The sequence below is a fragment of the Epargyreus clarus genome, unplaced genomic scaffold, assembly GCF_041222505.1.
Source record: "Epargyreus clarus isolate Ecla_fem2 unplaced genomic scaffold, WU_Ecla_fem_2.2 ptg000027l, whole genome shotgun sequence".
NCBI classification, from domain to species: domain Eukaryota; kingdom Metazoa; phylum Arthropoda; class Insecta; order Lepidoptera; family Hesperiidae; genus Epargyreus; species Epargyreus clarus.
In genome coordinates this window covers 8,274,476-8,294,528 of record NW_027332234.1, presented here as the reverse complement: position 1 = coordinate 8,294,528, position 20,053 = coordinate 8,274,476, and the positions used below count along the sequence as shown (strand labels likewise).

General features: G+C 35.2%; 2 protein-coding genes across 2 annotated transcripts; one reads left to right on the top strand and one right to left on the bottom strand.

Moving 5' to 3' along the window:
• The first annotated feature begins 190 nt into the window (after positions 1 to 190).
• Positions 191 to 2,109, top strand: Rpn11 (regulatory particle non-ATPase 11). The gene is made up of 4 exons (XM_073089033.1): positions 191 to 336; positions 452 to 653; positions 788 to 944; positions 1,330 to 2,109. The coding sequence occupies exons 2-4, from the start codon at positions 476 to 478 to the stop codon at positions 1,928 to 1,930; spliced, it is 936 nt and encodes a 311-aa protein (XP_072945134.1). The 5' UTR covers positions 191 to 336; positions 452 to 475; the 3' UTR covers positions 1,931 to 2,109.
• On the bottom strand, positions 2,098 to 15,023 carry LOC140754113 (uncharacterized). The gene is made up of 19 exons (XM_073089025.1): positions 14,705 to 15,023; positions 14,184 to 14,290; positions 12,932 to 13,171; positions 12,293 to 12,455; positions 12,079 to 12,217; positions 11,078 to 11,290; positions 10,286 to 10,487; positions 8,649 to 8,823; positions 6,694 to 6,879; positions 6,140 to 6,299; positions 5,858 to 5,978; positions 5,304 to 5,420; positions 4,740 to 4,897; positions 4,407 to 4,516; positions 4,036 to 4,140; positions 3,633 to 3,773; positions 3,314 to 3,387; positions 2,844 to 2,927; positions 2,098 to 2,307 (listed from the first exon to the last, which is right to left on the bottom strand). Exons 1-19 carry the CDS (start codon positions 14,877 to 14,879, stop codon positions 2,119 to 2,121), a joined length of 2,859 nt encoding a protein of 952 aa, XP_072945126.1. The 5' UTR covers positions 14,880 to 15,023; the 3' UTR covers positions 2,098 to 2,118.
• Positions 15,024 to 20,053: the final 5,030 nt, after the last annotated feature.

The window sequence follows — 20,053 nt, the reverse complement described above, 5'->3', positions numbered from 1 at the left end:
GTTTTCCAAAAAAATATTTTTATTTTTATTTCCTGAACAAACTAAATTGGTGAAGTTGATACTTTAATATTTATTAATACTGATAGTTTTTGTTATGTGATTATAAAACTGATGAGTATTTTAGCAAAAAGTAAAGTAACAAACCATCTTACAAACCAATTAACATGGCAAACTTTTTCTATTTTTCAACGTGCAACACATTATGAGCTTGCATATTCGACGTAAGTTGTCATGTCAGAATCAATTTATTCTGTCATCAAATCTGTGTTCACGATTATTTGCATGTTTTGAATTTCACGTAGCTTTAAAATAGTTTTTGTTATACATATAACTTAGGTTTGTACACTATTTTTGAGATAAGTTTTGTTCTACGACATATTTTTTGTGTGAGAAACTTCTAACGGTAAGATGACAAGGCTGGTTTACTCAGGTTGTATCTTTATTGTTTTAGGGTGTAAAGCTTTGAAAGTATACAATGGATCGTCTTCTACGTCTCGGTGGTGGTATGGCGGGGTTGTCGCAGCCGCCGCCGCCCACCGACGCGCCTGTAGTGGACACTGCTGAGCAGGTGTACATCTCATCGCTGGCGTTGTTAAAGATGCTGAAACATGGCCGTGCCGGAGTTCCCATGGAGGTCATGGGCCTTATGTTGGGTACGTGGTGATATTAAAATTGTTACAAACCCCTTTTTCTATATCAATTTATGTACCAAATACCTATGTATTTTACTGATTTTTGTGATTGTTTATAGTATCCTAACCTAATTGTTCTAGTCTTTGATTTTCAGGTGAATTCGTTGATGACTACACAGTACGTGTTATTGATGTGTTTGCTATGCCTCAAACTGGTACAGGGGTCTCAGTAGAGGCAGTGGATCCCGTCTTCCAAGCAAAAATGTTGGATATGTTGAAACAAACTGGCCGACCTGAGATGGTTGTCGGATGGTAAGACTTGTGACACTTACATTTCTTTGTTACAAATATAATTTCGAAAATGTAATGTTTAGGTTACAAAAAAGATAATTGACAGTTGACATTTTGAAGGGTTCTAATACTTTTGTGGTACTGCACTAAAGGCACCACAATCACACTTATATCTGCCTACTAACAGCAGTGTTAAATCTGATTTGTTGAGAGATTCTAATATAGTGTTCAGAGGTTGTAATGCATCTTTGGCCTATCTGGGTTAGTTTACAAACAGACAGCACCAATCTGGGGTAGTTTACAAATGTCCAATGCAGCCATGACCACTTACTAGCACCAGTGGACTGCATGTTTTCTAACTACTTTTATATTACACAAATAAATGTTTCTTATTCGGTTTTTCCAGGTATCACTCACATCCTGGGTTTGGGTGCTGGTTATCTGGTGTTGATATAAACACCCAACAATCTTTCGAAGCTCTCTCTGAGAGGGCAGTTGCTGTTGTAGTTGACCCCATACAATCAGTCAAGGGTAAAGTTGTCATTGATGCATTCCGTCTCATCAATCCAAATATGATGGTGCTTGGCCAGGAACCCCGGCAAACAACCTCTAACTTGGGTCACCTCCAGAAACCCTCAGTTCAAGCATTGATACACGGTCTCAACCGTCATTACTACTCAATCAGTATCAATTACAGAAAGAATGAGCTTGAACAGAAAATGTTGCTGAATCTCCACAAGAAATCCTGGATGGATGGCCTCACTCTGGCCGATTATAAAGAACACTGTTCAATCAACGAGACAACAGTCACTGACATGCTCGAGCTAGCTAAGAACTACAACAAGGCCCTCGAAGACGAGGAAAAGATGACGCCAGAACAGTTAGCTATTAAGAATGTCGGTAAACAAGACCCCAAGAGGCATTTAGAAGAGAAAGTTGATGTTTTGATGGCCAACAACATTGTTCAGTGTCTTGGGGCTATGCTGGACACTATGGTGTTTAAATGATCTATGATTGTGTGGACAGTTTTTCTAATAAGTGTTAAGGCAATACAGAGCTGACATATACAAGTCTAGCCTCACATTAACGTTTACATCCTAGTAAAATATCATTGTCCAGATGTTTAATAATTCTAATGAGTTACTTGATACCCAACATATTAAAAATAAAACAATTTCTTTTTTAACATGCGTTTTTAATGGAACAACCTTTGGGATGCTATTTGTTTGCGAATATTCTGTAATCTTGTCTCTACAATTGGATAGTCGTCCATATTTGCAAAATCAATGTCCCACATTGGTTTAAGATTTTTTTGTGACTGTACTATTTCACGAATTATTCTTTTTAGTTTGTGGTATGCTGCACTTGGATTATCCATGTTAATCTGAAATCACAAAAATAGGCAATCATTTTTTTAAATACATATTTATTGTGAGTTCCTAGAGACAATAATATTTTAGTAAGACGATAAAATTTTGAAAGGAAAAATAATGTTTGTTTTGAATGACTTCTGTTTATAATTTTTGAAGGTAGAACCCTCTGGGGTGTGGTGTGGCCACACCTATTGCTACCAAATAGCAATGTTAGGTGGGACTCCGGGAGACAGACTTTTCAGAGGCGTTCCAGCTTAGTCCTCTGGGGTAGCGATGCATCTGTGGCCGGCCTCGGGTAGGAATATCTAATCCTATCTGGGGTTGATTACAGATGTACATGGGCGGCAGTAGCCACTAACCATCAGGTGGACTGCATGCCCGTCTGCTACTCTGATATTTAAAAAAAAAATGCCAGATGTGCCACAATATCTTTACCATCCATTGCCATTCGTGCTTGTAAAATAATAGTCCTGCTCGACGCTGATAATTACGAGACTTGTGAAACTAGCATTTTAATTTTTGTAACGAGGCAATAATTGCAACTTACAGTATCCCAGAAGAGACCTGGACATTCGCGGTGTATATCTTCATAATTATCTTTTATGTTCGACGTCGATTTGTCCGCCGTTTGCTTAGGACAATAAATATTATGAATTTTATACAAAAAAGTACTTGAATTTAATTACTTAGGCATCTCTATTATATTATTACTAGCTGACCCGGCAAACGTTGTGTTGCCATATAAATAAAAAAATGTTAAGGGTGAACAACCCTTATCACTTAGGGGCATGAAAGATAGAAGCCGATTCTCAGACCTACCATGCATATAAAATTTGGTGAAAATCGGTAAAGGCATTTCGGAGGAGTACGGTAACTAACATTGAGACAGAATTATTTATATAAGATCACTCCCCTTATTCATAAGCGGTTTAAAAGAACCTAAGCAATAAAACTTTCAGAAGATATTCATCTAGGGTGAATTAATCTTTTACAGTCAACTTGATCGTAGGTCGTTACCTCATAAGAACATCCAAATTGTTTCATAACATATTCCAAGTCCTCTGTTCTTATGTTATGATATGAAGTATCCACTGCAAGGAAAACATGAATTGTAGTTAAATTTTCTGTTTAGTGCTTCATTGGTTATATAAGTGAGAATAAATATAACGACTACGATATCATGACCATCAATATTCAATCGGCGTTATGCAAATCTACTTTTCTCATTTCAATTTAGTATAATCCCTAGAAAGTTGATCGGATACTGATGTTTCTTGATAACTGAATTTAGTAGTAAAGTAGTGAGCTAGTAAGTAGGTACGTAAGTATAACTGACATGTCTTCGCGATGAGTTCTCTTGGTGAAATCAAGCCAGTCTCCATAAGAAATGCAAGCCAGAGGTCTGATTCACGCGACTCCAATATAGGCTGTGTCCGAAGTATTGTCTTCGAGGTTACGGTCTTCGGACCAAGGTCGTCTGTATGGGAAATATTATCAATATTAATGTAAGCAAATTCCTTTAAAATACTGAGGCCTTGGCCAAACGATGGAAGCACTTAATTATTTTTGAATAATTTTTCGGATCATTTTGTTCGTTAAACGTGAACTTAAAAAAGAAATTACAGCATACAAATTAAATTATTTCAACACTATTTAACACACACTTAATACCTTGGGCTTCCACAAAAGAGTTCTACCCAAATTGAATCAATAAAGAACGATTTTATTTAGGTACTTGCCTTTTTGACTATCGTTGACGGAAGATGCAGAGGCATCGGTTTCTTGTTCCGTTACAAATGGATTATCTTGGGAGGTAAATGTAACGGATTTCGAAGATTTACTACCTGGAAGATATTTCTGCATCAATTCATTTATTTAAAATTGTGGAACCTTATTAAAAGTCTAAAATACTATTTTATACATCTATGTTTATACATTTCATACTATTGATTAATCAATGCTTGACTTGACTTGAGTTTGCCCAATTCACAGTTCGAAGTACTTGAAGCATAAAAAATATTACGAAGTACTCTAAGCATAAAAAAATAGTACGGACACGTATTAGTAATATTTTGATTACTCGTACTCCTACGTAAATTAATTTATTTACCTTTCCAAGGAGAATATTTAGTAAAATCCATACTCCTGTGTCTGTGCATTTCTTGTTTTATGGATGGTCTAGGTTCATGGCCTCTGTCAAAGAATGGTTTCGGTGAATTTCTGTATTTTCAACATAAAATATACATATACCTACATAAAAATAGAGTATTTTTATGTAGGTATATGTATTTAGTATTTTAAGCTCTACGAGTATAAGTTGACTCTATAAGCCTTCTATAGAGTAAATCATTACTTAATTTATTAGCTACCTTTGATGTTACCATCATGCTTACCATCAGTTGAACTGCATGCTTGTTTGCTATTGTTATGCAGAAAAGCTTACCTGGATGTTGGGTATGGGAAGTGATGAGAGAATTTATCATTGAAGTCGCTAACAAAAACTTCTGCGCTATTCGGTTGCTTGTACAAGGAGAAAAGGCTAATATCTATTTGACTGCTCCGATCTTGATCGCTTTTGCAAACATCTGTCGACGACGTACTCTGAAACATTTATGTATCTTTAATTTGTTCTACGTTTAGTAGATTGCCCGAAACTTATATTTTACCCTTATGTTGCAAAAAGTGCGAATATTCAGGGAAGAAACTCTGGCCGGTTTTTCGCTATGGAGAAGAAGCGGCGAAAGAATATAAATAAATCGAATAGACATTATAGTTGTTACTAATAATATTTTAAGAGTGTGAGAGTGAAATCAAAATATGAAAATTAAATAGGATTTTCATATTATACTGAGCTCCCATTTACTTTATTTGGATTTATCAACATCTTAGTATATAGGTAATAGGTATGTACCGTTATGTACCAAAAAGTATGTATTACAGATAAAATAGATTCTCAGGTAATCTGTGTCTTACAAATACGATTATTGAATGATTATTGAATACGTACTGAACCTGTTAGATCAAATTTGTTAAGTTTACGTCCGTCATGGAAAGGCTTGTTCTCAAACAAAGAACATTCGGAGTCCGCAATAAATTGATTATTATCTTGCTCATCAGGTATAGCCTGAAAAGTATATTTGATTAAAAACACACACTCGAAACTAACATTAAATAATAATTATTGCAATGTCTCAAAATGTTTACAATTTAAAATTATGTTTAAAGTTCGTAGAACCTGCTACGAACACGAAATCATTACGCTACGACGTAGAGGAACTCGTATTCTTGCTAAAAAAGCCTTTGTACGCGATCCCTGCAGTTTCATAGTACGGTTCTACGTTGTGGGTTGTTATAAAAGTACTCAAAGTATACAAATTTATATTATATGTAGTACATACAGAAATTTAAATACGGGGAACTGAATCCCCGTCCTTTTGTTGATTTGGTTTGAGATATAACGAATTCATGGATGCCAGTGATTATTTTAAAATGGATAACAATAAAACAATGTTTTTTATAATGAATATTATAATTATCATAAATACAGTTTTCATGTATTACGTGAAGGATTTCATTCAGTATTCCATTGATTATGATCCGACCAGAGAGTAATACTTGCAACGTAGATATTTCGTAAGTTGCTTCCATCGAATGCCTTTGTTCGTATTGTGCATTTCTTCCGCTAAAAATAAATACTTTAAAACATATTAAATGTGTAAAAAAATCCTCATTCTAATGTTTCAATGGTCCCAATTTAAACAAAATTCAGTTGGCCCTTTATAACCAGATATCATACATTCTTTATGTACGAATGAAGTTGTAGGAGAAATATAAAAATCTTACATCTTCCGTTCCTCTTGCCGTTTGGCTAAGCCACATTTATCGGTTGACGAAGCCAGTATTAGGTAGGGTCTTAGGCCACGAAGCTTCAGCATCAGCGCGCTAATTAAATCCATAGTAGCAATCCTCACTCTGCCATTCCTTACACATGCTTCCCCCCTACCTAAGCATACGAAATTATAATTTTGAATCATTTCTTTATAAAGATTTTTTGTGATATTTTAATTTAATGGCAATGATCCTGGAGGTTGTCTGATTTTAAGTGATAATTGTCAGATACAGATATTTTTACCGTCCTCAGAGACCTAAAGTTGATGGCAGATGCCTTGCCGCTTCTAAGCAGAGATGAGGGCCTTATATTCTGCATCTTACCATTTTTCAGAAAGTATAACGTAATATTTTTACATACATAATTGTTTTGAGACAGACATTAGTGTGACAGTAGGTAAATCCGTCACAGTCAGTCTGCGAAAAGTTAAACCACTATGATATGAATACGGTGTAACTGCAATTTAATAAAGGAAAACTAGTTTGAGCTAGAAATAAAATGGGTATACTAAGTCCATATGACTCTCCATCCATTTCGCCGTAAGTGAGAAACTCTCCTCGCAGCAACATATCATCGAATTTACTTCGTGACACTTCAATGTAGTGGTGGATGAAATGTGAGTGGGCAGTAGTATGCTGGACGGCTAGCTCTACGTTAGAACTGCATTCCTTCGCGAGTTTTCGTGCTAAGGTACCTAGAAATAGATTTGTAATGACATCGAGCTGGCATATTCTAAAATAACTTATTGGCTTTGTCATGAGGTGTTGGCTTAAGTACCCAAAGTGAGAACTTAGAAATAGCAGATTAAGTTTCAGGCTACAAATAAAGATGACCTTCTATTGAGCACTACTTTTCTTTATGGTTAAGGCTGGCTCATATTGCATTGTGAGATGTAAATACGTGGAAATTTAAGTTAGTGTTCCTTTTGTCAAAATTTCAAGGTGTCCCTGGTTAACCTTGACTGCCAAAACAATAATAACAAAGTTACCTAAGTACTCTCTCCATATTCCGAGCGTAGGCTTTACTAATCTATTGTTTGAAAACAAAACTTTGATTACACAGACGATGAAAGATAAGATTAGAAGCGACACAATCCAGAATTATTCAGACGTGTTGCTACCCTCATATAAATAGGTATTTAAGAGGTTCTGTTTACTGAAATTGTTTGACGTTTGTTATTTACCATTAATAATCCCTTGGCACACCAATGGCTATTGTAATTACAAATAACTAATGAAATAATTAAATATAACGTACAAATAAATCGTTAGCGTCAATACCGATCGTTTGCGGTACATGAAAAAGCACTAAGACATTTTAAAAGAAAACATTCTAAATGACTCTAGCAAGCACTTATTCATTAACACGATAGCTGCGAAACCTGCCATTTTTCAGTGCGGTCCGAGGTGCATTAGACCCCACATTTTATTTTACCCATAGAATCTAAACTAACTAATTTGACCAAGGGCGGCGGCAGATCTAGGTTAATCAACTCATTGTTAATAATAATCAAGACAAAAGCCGTCCATTTTATCTTATTTGGCGCCAAAAAAAGGATTTTAGTCTCCTTCGGGCGGTGGGGTTTAATACGCCTCGTGCCGCCACAATGTCGGGTATAGGACGAGGTTTAAAACAACTCGTAACGCAGTAATGGAAAGTACAGAAAAATCTGTGCCGCTGGGAACGTGTTAAGCGATATAAATTGCCACTATAATCACTGTTCGGCGAGTTGCCAAAACTACAACGATGGACCCTTATGGCCAGAAACAAATGGCGCTCTCGTAGCAATCTGTTGGTACAAGTATCGTGTAAGTTGGCTGAACACTTGAACATGGGTGAAATATAACATAACCTAAAGATGGTACAATCTTTCTTGGTTTTATAATATAGACATCTGTAATCAAACTCCTAAGGATTATGTTGGAACACCTCGGATAAGTATATTTCCTTAGCACACCTTTCAAACACAATACGACACAACAGCACTATACGCTCTTCTTATACATATAGTAGAAATAGGTGCAGTGTTGGTACCTTCAGAGACTAAGCAAAGGGTTCTAACACCGCCAATATTGAGTTTTGATTTCGGACGCACCACCACCAGAACTAGATCTGACTGAAATATTGTATTACATTGCTGTGTGTGTTCTTATTGAAGGTAAGGAAGAGATACTTTAATGAGGCGTTTTAAGTTAATCATCAGGAATATCGACGCATTTGTGACCGCCCTCATATTTCCTTTAACCCTATTTGCGGTTGATTATAGATTTTTACGAACGACAATCGTCACTTACGTCCAGGTAACGCTTCACCTACTTCTTATAATATAAAAATTCAAAATTGTTTATTGATCCTTGAATTTCCTGCTTGTGAGCGGAACCAAACCACACGTTGCGGCTTGCTTAGCGTAGCGCAAGTAACAGTGCACATACTACAAACTACTTGTAGCAACTATTTACATACCTTTGCCGACGGCTTCATAGCCGACCAGCACTATTATTGGTATTTCTCTAGTGTCAGCAGGTAGAGTGTACGGTGACACGTGTGCTCTAGACAATTGCTCTATGTAGAGCAATCGGAGTAGCCGACGTGTTGCAAATGTCATAATGTCCGGGGACATATCCATTTTTGAGCTTCGCTGAAATTTTTTATGTGCACTTGTTATATTTATAATTTAAGTCTGTATGAAAGATGCCTGGAAAATACATCAGACACGTTTCTCTTCTTGTGACGTTTACGTTGAAATAATAAACAGCTTCCAAAAATAGCTGCACATTTTTCGTGTGAAATGTTATCTGCGAGTATATTTACTCTTTATATTTTTTAGTATAGGACATAGGATGTTTATTCTGCTTTACTATATCCTATGTCTAACACTAATATTAATAGTATTATCAAAATAAGGATTATCAACGGCCATCCTAGCAAGGTCTGGGCCTTTGGGCACACAAGAATTTGCGTTTAGTAGGAAAGTTATAATTAAAAATCCGACTACGCTTTCGTTATTTACAATCCAAAAATAACTAATTGTAAAATGTTTATCTTTTTATCGATATGAGATGATGATTTAGTGATATTGACTGACTATTAGATCGGTGGCCCCGACCATGGCCCTCGTGTGTTCTTATGGTAAAGACGTAAAATTATCATAAGATCCTGTACATGCCCTATCCAATTTAATATAAACCGAAACAAACTATACAGGTAACATTCAGGAAATGGCGTCACGATTTGAACTGAGTTACCTTAAAGCAGGAAATTACAGATTGCGAAATTTGCACAGCTCGTCCCCTAACAAATGGTCTACCTGGTACGAGTAGTATCTGCAGTGATGGAAAGCCTGTCGAAATCAAATCTGGTCCGGATGTTAAATGTCCGGATGGGGACATATGTTTTCGGTACACTCTGCAGGTGGGATATCGTTTGTGTGGTAGCGGGATTGTGTAACATAAAATATGTAACGACGTGTTTTTATAAAATAAAGTTCAATTAAACATTGACATATAAATCGCAAAAAGATTTTTTTTTTATAATATGGGAATAGCAGACGAGCATGCAGTCCACCTGATGGTAAGTGGCTACTGCCGCCCATGTACATCTGTAATCATGTAATCAACCCCAGATAGGATTGGATATTCCTACCTGAGGTCGGCCACAGATGTGCCGCTACCCCTGAGGACAAAGGACCCCTTCAAACCGGAACACAGCAGTGCTTAACACTGGTGTTATTAGGCAGAAATAGGTATGGCGGTGGTGCCGCCGGAGTCGAACCACAAAGGGTTCTACCACCTTCATAATCTTCTAAATATTTTATTGTCTTTAAACAAAATGTTTAACGCAGTGATGTTGGAAAGATAATGCTATTTATTAATTTAGGAAAAAGAGTCATTTATATATTTGAAAACTTCAAAGACTTAATAATAAGCTACTCGTGTAATAAGCTAATCCCAAAAGTGTGATTGAATTTTAAAAATATATACTTTATTTCAATGTACAACTTTGTAAATAGCTTATAACTCAATACTAGTAAAGAATGCTTCTAGCCCTAACTCTGTCTTTTACACCACTATTGAGGTACAAAAAAAATTAAACAAACCTACCTGCTCCACAGGCTCCAGCATTTCAGAGTCAAGGTTCAGGAGGCAGGGGAAGGTGTTGATAACGACGTCTTTGTACCCTGGCACCGAGCACACGGGGTTGGAGCGGAAGTCCAGTATGAGTAGACGGCGCAGCTGTCGCATGTACACCGCAAGCTCCAATAACATGCTCAGCAGGTTATTGCGGGCGTGTATTTCTTGTAACCTGCATGGGATTTTATTTATGTAAATAAATGAGCAAGCACTACAGCTCACGTAATGGTAAGTGCGGCGGTGGTAGTATATAACGATTTTTACTGTTGCTTTTCGAGAAAAAAAAAAAGAAATGTCGACAAACAATGGAAATCAGGTTATAGATAGAACTTGGTGTGTTAAGGAAAACATAGGTACTCATCCGAAGCATCGCAACCTAATCTTCAGTCACTCACATACCTAACCTACATTCTCGCGAGACCTCATATAGGATTTTATATTGGGTTGATTAAAGATGTCCATATCGTCCATGAGCGGCACCGGCCAGTCCATCAGGTGGAGATTCCTGTTTTGCTATTTCTATAAAAAGTAACTACTTATAGTAACTTACGAAAATTTTAAATCTTACTGCATTGAATTGTATCACATAAATCATTGCCAAAATTGATTTTCATGATAAGTGAAGCGTACTGCATTGCGTTATTCATTTGCATCGCCATTCATTGTGTTAATATTTTTTCGTATAGTTTTTATTTAACAAGAAATAATACGACACATTCCCACGAACGTACTTACAAAAAATCCTAAAACCAATCACAGTACCTTGTACAACCTGAAAATATTTTCATCGAGGTCAAACTATTTTCATTTAAATTGAGGTATTCGAGGTGAAGAAGGGTCCACAGGCCGGCATCGTCGCCGAACTCGAAGCTCGAGATGTTGTTGTACGATACGTCTAACCACAGGAGCCTGAGATGATTGAGATTCTCCAGTCGTTCTATGTGATTAAACGAGAGATCGAGGCGACGCAGACATCTGTAAGAAATTGATAATACATATATGATGTATACCAGCGCTTTTCTATCTATTTCGCGCGTGATCGCCGTAGTACTTATTCTAAAATGTATTTTATTAATATCATCTTATATATAAAATTCTCGTGTCACAATGTTAGTTATCGTACCCCTCCGAAACGGCTTTACCGATTTTCACCAAATTTTATATGCATATTCAGTAGGCCTGAGAATCGGCTATTATATATTTTTCATACCCGTAAGTCATAAGGGTTGTTCACCCTTAACATTTTTTTATTTATATGGCAACACAACCGTCAGCTAGTATTCGTATAATAATTTGATTTATTTTCGTATTCAAGTATCGCATGAATGCATATTTATCTACATATGTCCTTTAATGTACATTATCGCAGAAAAAATATTTTTTGCACTTTATAATATATAGATATATTTGCAGGCATCAGTAAAAATAAGAATATACACTTTATAGTATATTTCTATTTTTTACTGAGGCCCGCAACCCCTTCACGACCAGGTGGGGGCGACTCACACATTGAAAAACACTGATCCATTTAATAGAGGAGCCTGTTACTCTGTCTGTTATTTCGAAATAATTGCTATTTTGTGTATATATTTGCTAAGTAAATAATACATATGAATATTATTGACATCAAAACATAAAAAGTCGTTATTATATTCTTACTCAAAGCTACTATGGGACATATATGCAAAGTTAAAAGACTTTAGCAGCAGCTTTAGAAAGCTAGGGAGATCATTCAACAATTAAAATTTAAATTAAAACCTTACCTTAAAGTTCTTAAGCCACTTATATATTTGATGTTATTGTGTGACAAATCAAGCACTGTTATCGACCAGAATGCGCTCAAATCTCGTATCGTCATAACCGAGTTGTATTTATAATGCACTTCAGTTAAGAACCACTGAGCTAAACAGAAAAAATGCGACATTCAGTACCGGTATATCTTTGTCTGCGCGAATCCTGTTATATTCTTTGGCTTACGAGTATCGTATTCCAAGACACTTTCCAGTCTGTTGAAAGCTACGGAGAGAAACTGCAAATACAAAAGCTGCGACAACACAGTCAGCTCGGTTAGAAGATTAGATGATAGATCCAGATACACAAGATACTTGTAGTGCTGTAAAACTTTCACGTCTGTGAGCAACTGCAAGGGAATATATGTTTTAGACAGAATACATTACGACGAAAACTTGGTTAATTTTAAATTGTATGTTTGTGCTTCTAGCTTGTTTAAGTTTAGAGTTTTGTTTTTAACGATTATACTCTCGGGATTCTAAAAAGCTATACTATGATTTCAAATCATTACGATTACGATAAACTTTATTAAAAATATATTCTAAAAAACAACTTGCTGACAACAATATAGGTACACCTATCTAGCTTTATACTTGTGGATACGATTATTTTAAGATCTATTAAAATTTAATTAAATTATATCTTCCACTAACACGTGTCCCTTGCCGAACATATTCCTTTTGGAAAACAATGACAATGATGCTAAGAAACAAAGTATAAAACTTACCGGAATTTACGAGTACACAACGTGTGACGAAGACAAAATCAATTTCGTCAAGTCAAACAAGTCGTAAAGTAAAAATTGAGTGGAATAAGTTTTACAACCTTCGACGACAGATCCAATTTAATATAGACAAAGTCTCCCAAGATTGGAGTGCGTTTCAAGTAGCTCAGACACGCTGTAACTGTGTCTCGAGTTAAAACACCTTCGGTCATCGGTGGAACGTCACTAATATTGCGAATGCTTATGACTGGCGAATATATATCCGCGTAAAGTTGCGGAAAATTGTAAAAGCACCCCCATAATTGGTCTTCATTCATCAGGGGTGTCATGTGTATGGGAAACTGAAAAAGTACAAGGAAAACATTAGCTAATTATTATATTATTAAAATTCGATACTATTAATGTTTTTTTTTTTTAATTTTCTTTCATGAATTTAATAGTAAAATATGCTAATTACATTAACATGTAAGTACGATCTTGTTGAAGTATTTTTAAAGGTAAATAGTTAATGTTTTGCTACATTAGATGCTGATGAAAATTTCAATATGCTCGGTTTTATGATTAACTTCTTTTTGGGATGTTTGAGTTATTGAATTACTTTTGATATTATAATTGGCCTTTATTTGCTGTAAATAAATATGTTAAATGGAAACCAAATACATTAGTTCATACTGACTGTCAATTAAAGCTTTCGTCTACAATTATGTAAATAGGTAAGTTAATCTTGTAGTTTCGTTTACAAGCTTTTAACATGAAAAGTGACAGTATAACAATATGTTTTAGGTCAGTACAGTGCAAAACAGAGTATATCACGTATCAGGATCCGCGCACCCTACGTGCCATCCTTCGTTAAATTGGCGAGGAAAGCACCCTGCGTTACTTTTGGACTTTGGGCCTACATAATCTTAAAATATGTCCACCGCCCTTCACGCACCTGCTCCGAATATTATCCCGGAACGCTTGTTGACGAAAATATTTCATATTAAAGTTACCGTTCATGAATATTTCATGTTCCTATACTTAGCACAACTTCGGAAAAATTAATGAAATTACTCTTTAACTAAAACAGCTTAGGAGATTTATGATAACAGATTTTTTAAATTCAACGAATTTTTTGAAACATTCGTTTCATAAGTTGAATTCGCCTTCATATTCGCTTGTGATTCTGTGTTCTTTTTGAAGGGCACATAAGGCATTTTAAGTTAGTTTGTCAGTTTGCTTCTTGATGTGAGATATCAAGAATATCAAGAAAAATCAAGCAAAGGTAAATTAAATTACCTGACCTAACCTAATTGACCTCATAAAAACAACATATAATTTCTGGATGCATATAAATCAAAAAGTAATATTTACTTCTTCACTGAGTATATCCTCTACATGTTTTTTACGACTCAGGCAAGGATCAAATCCTTCCATGGAATATTTTTTCGCTGTCATAACGATGCTACGGTGTCTTTGATCTGAAATAAACTTAAGTTAATAACGTACAAATAAATTAACTTGTCGAATTAGAAAATGACGAATGAAGGGATGTTCGGTTTCATAGCAATAGTTTATTAAGGTCAAACGTGTAATGATCAAAAATTTTATCTTTTGTAAGTGTAATATATAAAAGCTAAGAAAAAATGGTCCTTTTTATCTGACTGCGGAAGGTAATGTTATTCGAGCATATGTATTGTATCTCATGAGATGTCGTTGGATTCGTCCAAATTGTGGGAGTAACATAGACTATGCACAGAGTGACATACTAACATAGTCTATGCACAGAGTACAATACAGGTCTATGAGACCTGTATTGTACTTTGTGCATAGACTACATTTTCATGTTTTCAGGTTTTTGTTACTCATTCTTTATAATTATTCTGTAGACTAACCTGCATGATCGAAAGCTGATATAAAGTTTATTCTGGACAAATCGACGCCCATTTTGAGTAAGCTGGCCACGGGCAGGCCTTTCAGTGTGGAAATGGACAGCTTTGTGCATTTCTCATTATTCCGTGTATCATCAGAATCTATATCAAAGCCAATGTTCCTTTCTCCGTTCGCCATTTTGTATTTATTTATCTGTATACTTTATAACAGTACTTTTGCTATAAAAGGTACACTATGTTTTGATTTATACACGAAAAATGTCATGTCACGTAATGGCGTACATATATTTTTAATATTGTCATTTTTGTCTTATAATCAACCGGTGTTTATTTAAATGTACTTTTTGATGTTATTTGAAATTATATATATTTTTTATTCACTAAGCAGGAAGTATACGGCAGTCTTGGTATAACTTCGTTTTGCTCGTTTAATGAGAAAAAACTCCTTAACTTATGCTCTTATGCATACAAAATTTAATGTTTAACATTTAAATCAAAAGCATTTTTGCTGGTAACATTGTTTGTATAAAAATAGCCACTTAATTGCAATCAGTGTATAAAAGCATTTTATTTACAAAATTGAAGTAGATGATGGTAAGTAGCCACTGTCACCTGACGTTTGTTAACCCCAGATAGGTTAATTGGGGTTCTACCTGAGCTCGGTCACACATGCACTCCTACTCCTAGTTTTTTTTTTGAATATGAGAGTAGCAGACGAGTATGGAGTCCACCTGATGGTAAGTGGCTACTGCCGCCCATGGACATCTGTAATCAACCCCAGATAGGATTAGATATTCGGTCGGCCACAGATGCGCCGCTACCCCTGAGGACTAAGCTGGAACGCCTCGGAAAAGTCTATCTCCCTTACCACACCCTTCAAACCGGAACACAGCAGCGCCTAACACTGCTGTTATTAGGTAGAAATAGGTGTGGCGGTGGTGCCGCCGGAGTCGAACCACAAAGGGTTCTACCACCTTCTAAAGTCCTAGTTGCCTTAAACCTAAAAATATATTTTCACTTAAAGTACGCTTAGTATGCCACACGTAGCACAAATTTCCAACTAAAATTTAGCATAATTATAATCTATTCACGTGTAACCTAAACTATATGCACGAGCATTGCACGAGCATGGTAAGTAAATTATAGAGACCAGTGCTAGCGTAAAATGGCCCAGTTTTAAATTAAATATGAGCCAACAGATTGCACTGTTAGTGTACTTCACGGATGAGTGCCTATGGCTCTTCTATTATTTTATTTTTACAGAAAAGCGGATTTTACATTTTCGTTTTTGTGTGCTTACTCTATTGTACCTTTTATGCATATGAGGGGTACTCGTGTGTTTATGAAAGAGAATATTATAATGTTATAATTATATTAAATACATTATATAAGTAATTAATTAGTAAAATGTACAATGTTTTAATAACTATTGACCCGTAAATATTTAATGACCGATTGTTTAAAATTTAATAATAAAAAATAATAAGTACAATCCGCACGTTGATGTTTCAAGTATTTTGGAGTTTATATGAGTAATTATGGCTATTGTAGTTACACAATATATGTATTTTACTTTTACTGTATATTTTTGTTGTTGTGCAAATGTGAACTTAAAGCTTTGTAACTAAACAGTAATTTTATATCGAAATAAGTGCATTATCTGTATTTAGCAGAACTTTAATAATCGACTAAATTTGGAATATAACATTTTGTGATGTTCAATAGCTGAGTAAATCTCAGCTATATTAAGTGAATTTAAAGTGTAACGTTTACAAAAAAAAGCTTGAAATACTTTAATACCAATATTATCTGTAGCAAAATCTGTGAGGATGACCAGTGTCCGTAAATCAGTAAGCTATTATGTTACAAGTTGTAAATGTTTGTGCGAAGTCACTACAGCCTGCCGCGGTGACAAGGGACCGCCGTTATCAATCAATGCCACCAATATACCCATTGATACTTGTGGAGATGAAACCACATACATTAATGCTGTTGGATACTTTGTTATGGTTGATGCTACACTAACTCAATAAATGGATTCAAACTAAGAAATAAATACTCGTTGTAAAAAAACTACTTTAAGAAAAGTAAGTCATTTTTTGTATAATGAGGGTTACAGATGCGACAATGCCTCATATCTCTCACCACAACCTTCAAACCAGAACAAGTGATGTACTAGGGTATATCATTTGTTCTGCTTCAGAAAGAACTTGTTAAATAGAGTTCAATTTAACTGTCAAAAAGGGTATCCCCTAAAAGGGGCTAAAAGGTGCTTATGACGGCGATATGTGTGGTCGCATACCGTCGTGTACACCAGACAATGTGACGAGCGTCATTCCTTGAGAGGACTTCGGTTGTTCCTTTGGAGATCCCGGAGTCCTTTAGCCGAGGATGGTCACCGGGAATGGTCACCATAGGTTAGCCTGCAAGCTCGTTTGCTAATACAATCTTATAAAAACTTAGGCTGACATGATTCATTCGACATATTTGCTTATATTAATTTTCAATAATAATATTTCTAATCTCATATCAAAAATCTACAAATAAATCCATTTTATACCGTTCACGTTATCTTGTGTATCGTAACATTAATCATAAATCTTTGTATACTGAGCACGAATAAAATTGTATAGAATATAGTACAATAGCCGATTTTGTGCTCCAAATTTGTTTGATAAATTAATGTCCAATACGTAACATTGGTCCTTATTTATGAAGCTGATCAAAAGATTATTCTCATAAAATCCATCCTTTAAATAACACAATGTGATAACTTTTTACAGATTGAAGAAGTAAATGAGAATGATCCACCTGATGGAGTGGACATTTCCGCCCATCGACATCTGTAACCAAATCAATTAGGATAAGGGTTATATTCTACCAAAAGTAGATCACGGATGCTTTGCCACTTATGAGGACTAAGATAGTCGCCACATTTTAAAAAAAGTCGGCATTCACACCTTCCCGCTAAGCGTAGGTAAAATACTTTACACTCGACATACGAATGTTTTGTATTTCTTAATTTTCATTTCTATTTCATTGATTTTTCAGTACGTAATGATCATAGATTAGTAAAGATACTTCGCCGCCTTGAAATTGAATGAAGCCACAAATGGCTTATTATCGTAAGTTCTTTTTTTGAATTCTTGACAAATAAAAACATTTTTAGAGAAAATTTACGAATAAATAACTAATATTGCGTAATTTACATGAATTTACATAATAAATAAATAATTATTTCAAATATTTTAGGGATATTTTAGCACGGAGACGTGGCAAAACTTTTTTACGCAAGTATTTCAATTCTCAAAACTGGGTACATTTTCTAGTTAGGAGTGAGTAATCTTTACTAATCTATGGTAATGATATATAAAACATGTAGTCCCTTGCTTAATAGCCTTTCCTAAAAAAGGGAGTAACTGATTACTTTAATGCAAGAGCTGGTGACGTAATGGAACTTTTACAGTATACGTAGCTACCCATTCCTTGGATTTAACCCTTAATTGCTTTTAAGATATCCGCGGGAAGAGAGTAATTGAAGCTATTCGGTATTAATCACAGTTCCATTGGGTAGACTAGTATTATTTAAAGTTGAGCGTTGCAGGGCCGTAAAGCTAAGATCTATTTTGGAATGTCGCACGTAGCTCCATAAAACTTTATACTAGTCTAATATATACCATTGAAATCGAATCGAAATTCTACCACGTGACAAAAACGAGTTTGAACGACGAATTAATCATATTTTTTTTGCATGATATACGAGAAGCAGACGAGCATACAGTCCACCTGATGGTAAGTAGCCACTGCTGCCCATGGACATCTGTAATCAACCCCAGATAGGATTAGATATTCCCACCTGAGGTCGGCCACAGATGCGCCGCTACCCCTGAGGTCTAAGCTAGAATGCCTCGAAAAAGTCTGTCTCCCTTACCACACCCTTCAAACTGGAACACAGCAGCGCCTAACACTGCTGTTATTAGGTAATAGGTGTGGCGGTGGTGCCGCCGGAGTCGACCCACAAAGGGTTCTACCACCCCAGACTACTGCAAGAAATCCTCAAAATTTCCCTACAAAAATATTTTGGTGTTAATATAAATTCATTTTATATAAGCTTGTAAATAAACAGTGTTTATATGAATGATATTTATAAGTCGCAGAGACACGATGCGGACATGACAGTTTTATGAATCAACCATCTGCACAGAATGGCTCAAGTTTCAGTACACATCCACTGTAAGGAAATATTCTTGTTCCGTAAATATTTACTGGTAACAATATAAAGACGGAAAAGAAAATGTTATATCTAAAGGATTTCTTAAGCAAACGGTAGCTATTTTTGGTATTAAGAAGTTTATCTGAGTTGCCACAAAACGTGTTTTCTTTCATTAATTGAGTTCAGAATACTTAGTGCAAGCCCACACATTTTTTCTGCACTTTGGTTGGTGTATTTATAAATTATATTTATGAATAATGTCATTTTGGCACTATAACTATACCGCCAAATTAAAGTTTCTATATTCGTTTTTAGGCAAAAAATTAAGAAATTCAATTATATTATTGATAATGATAATAATTACGTTAGATTCAAAGCTCAAGCTGCGCCTTACATACGAGTAATAGTCAATTTCAACAGATCTAATTTAGAACGGAAACAGGTTCAGCCTTTCAAAATTAGAACAGACTGACGATTACTTTTGTACAGAATCTGAAAAATTATAATTCCTATCGCTACGAATTTAAAATATCGAAGTTATACTTCTACAAGTTTATTTTTAATAACTAACAAGCTTTGCGCGTTCCATTTCAAATTTAGTATTCGAAGTTTAAACAAAACTTTGGCTGGTAAAAAACTTTTGTTAAACATTGCATATTTATTTAATGTTTTTAACCAACGAATCAAATATGGCGCATTCGAAAGTTTTTCCGTTGTGGTAATGAGTAATTATAAATGTTTAAATTACTTTCTTCACTGAAACATTAAAATGAAAGTATGAACTTTTCACATTGAGGTCGTATGTATGCATTTCTTACTTTTCCAAGTAATAGTAGGGTGTGTAAGCACTATATATTTTGTCAGTGAAATATAAAAAGAAAATATCACAATGCTCGTAGGTGTCATGGCTTTATGAATACGGAACCTTATAAACGTTTTTACAGCAAATTTACTTAGTAATAATTATTATTATATTATATACTAGCTGACCCGGCAAACTTTGTACCGCCTCAAAATCTACTTATCAAATTTACTTTATATCATATAAAATATAGCCTATGTTACTCGTGGATAATGTAGCTTTCGAATGGTGAAATATTTTTTAAAATCGGTCCAGTAGTTTTTGAGCCTATTCATTA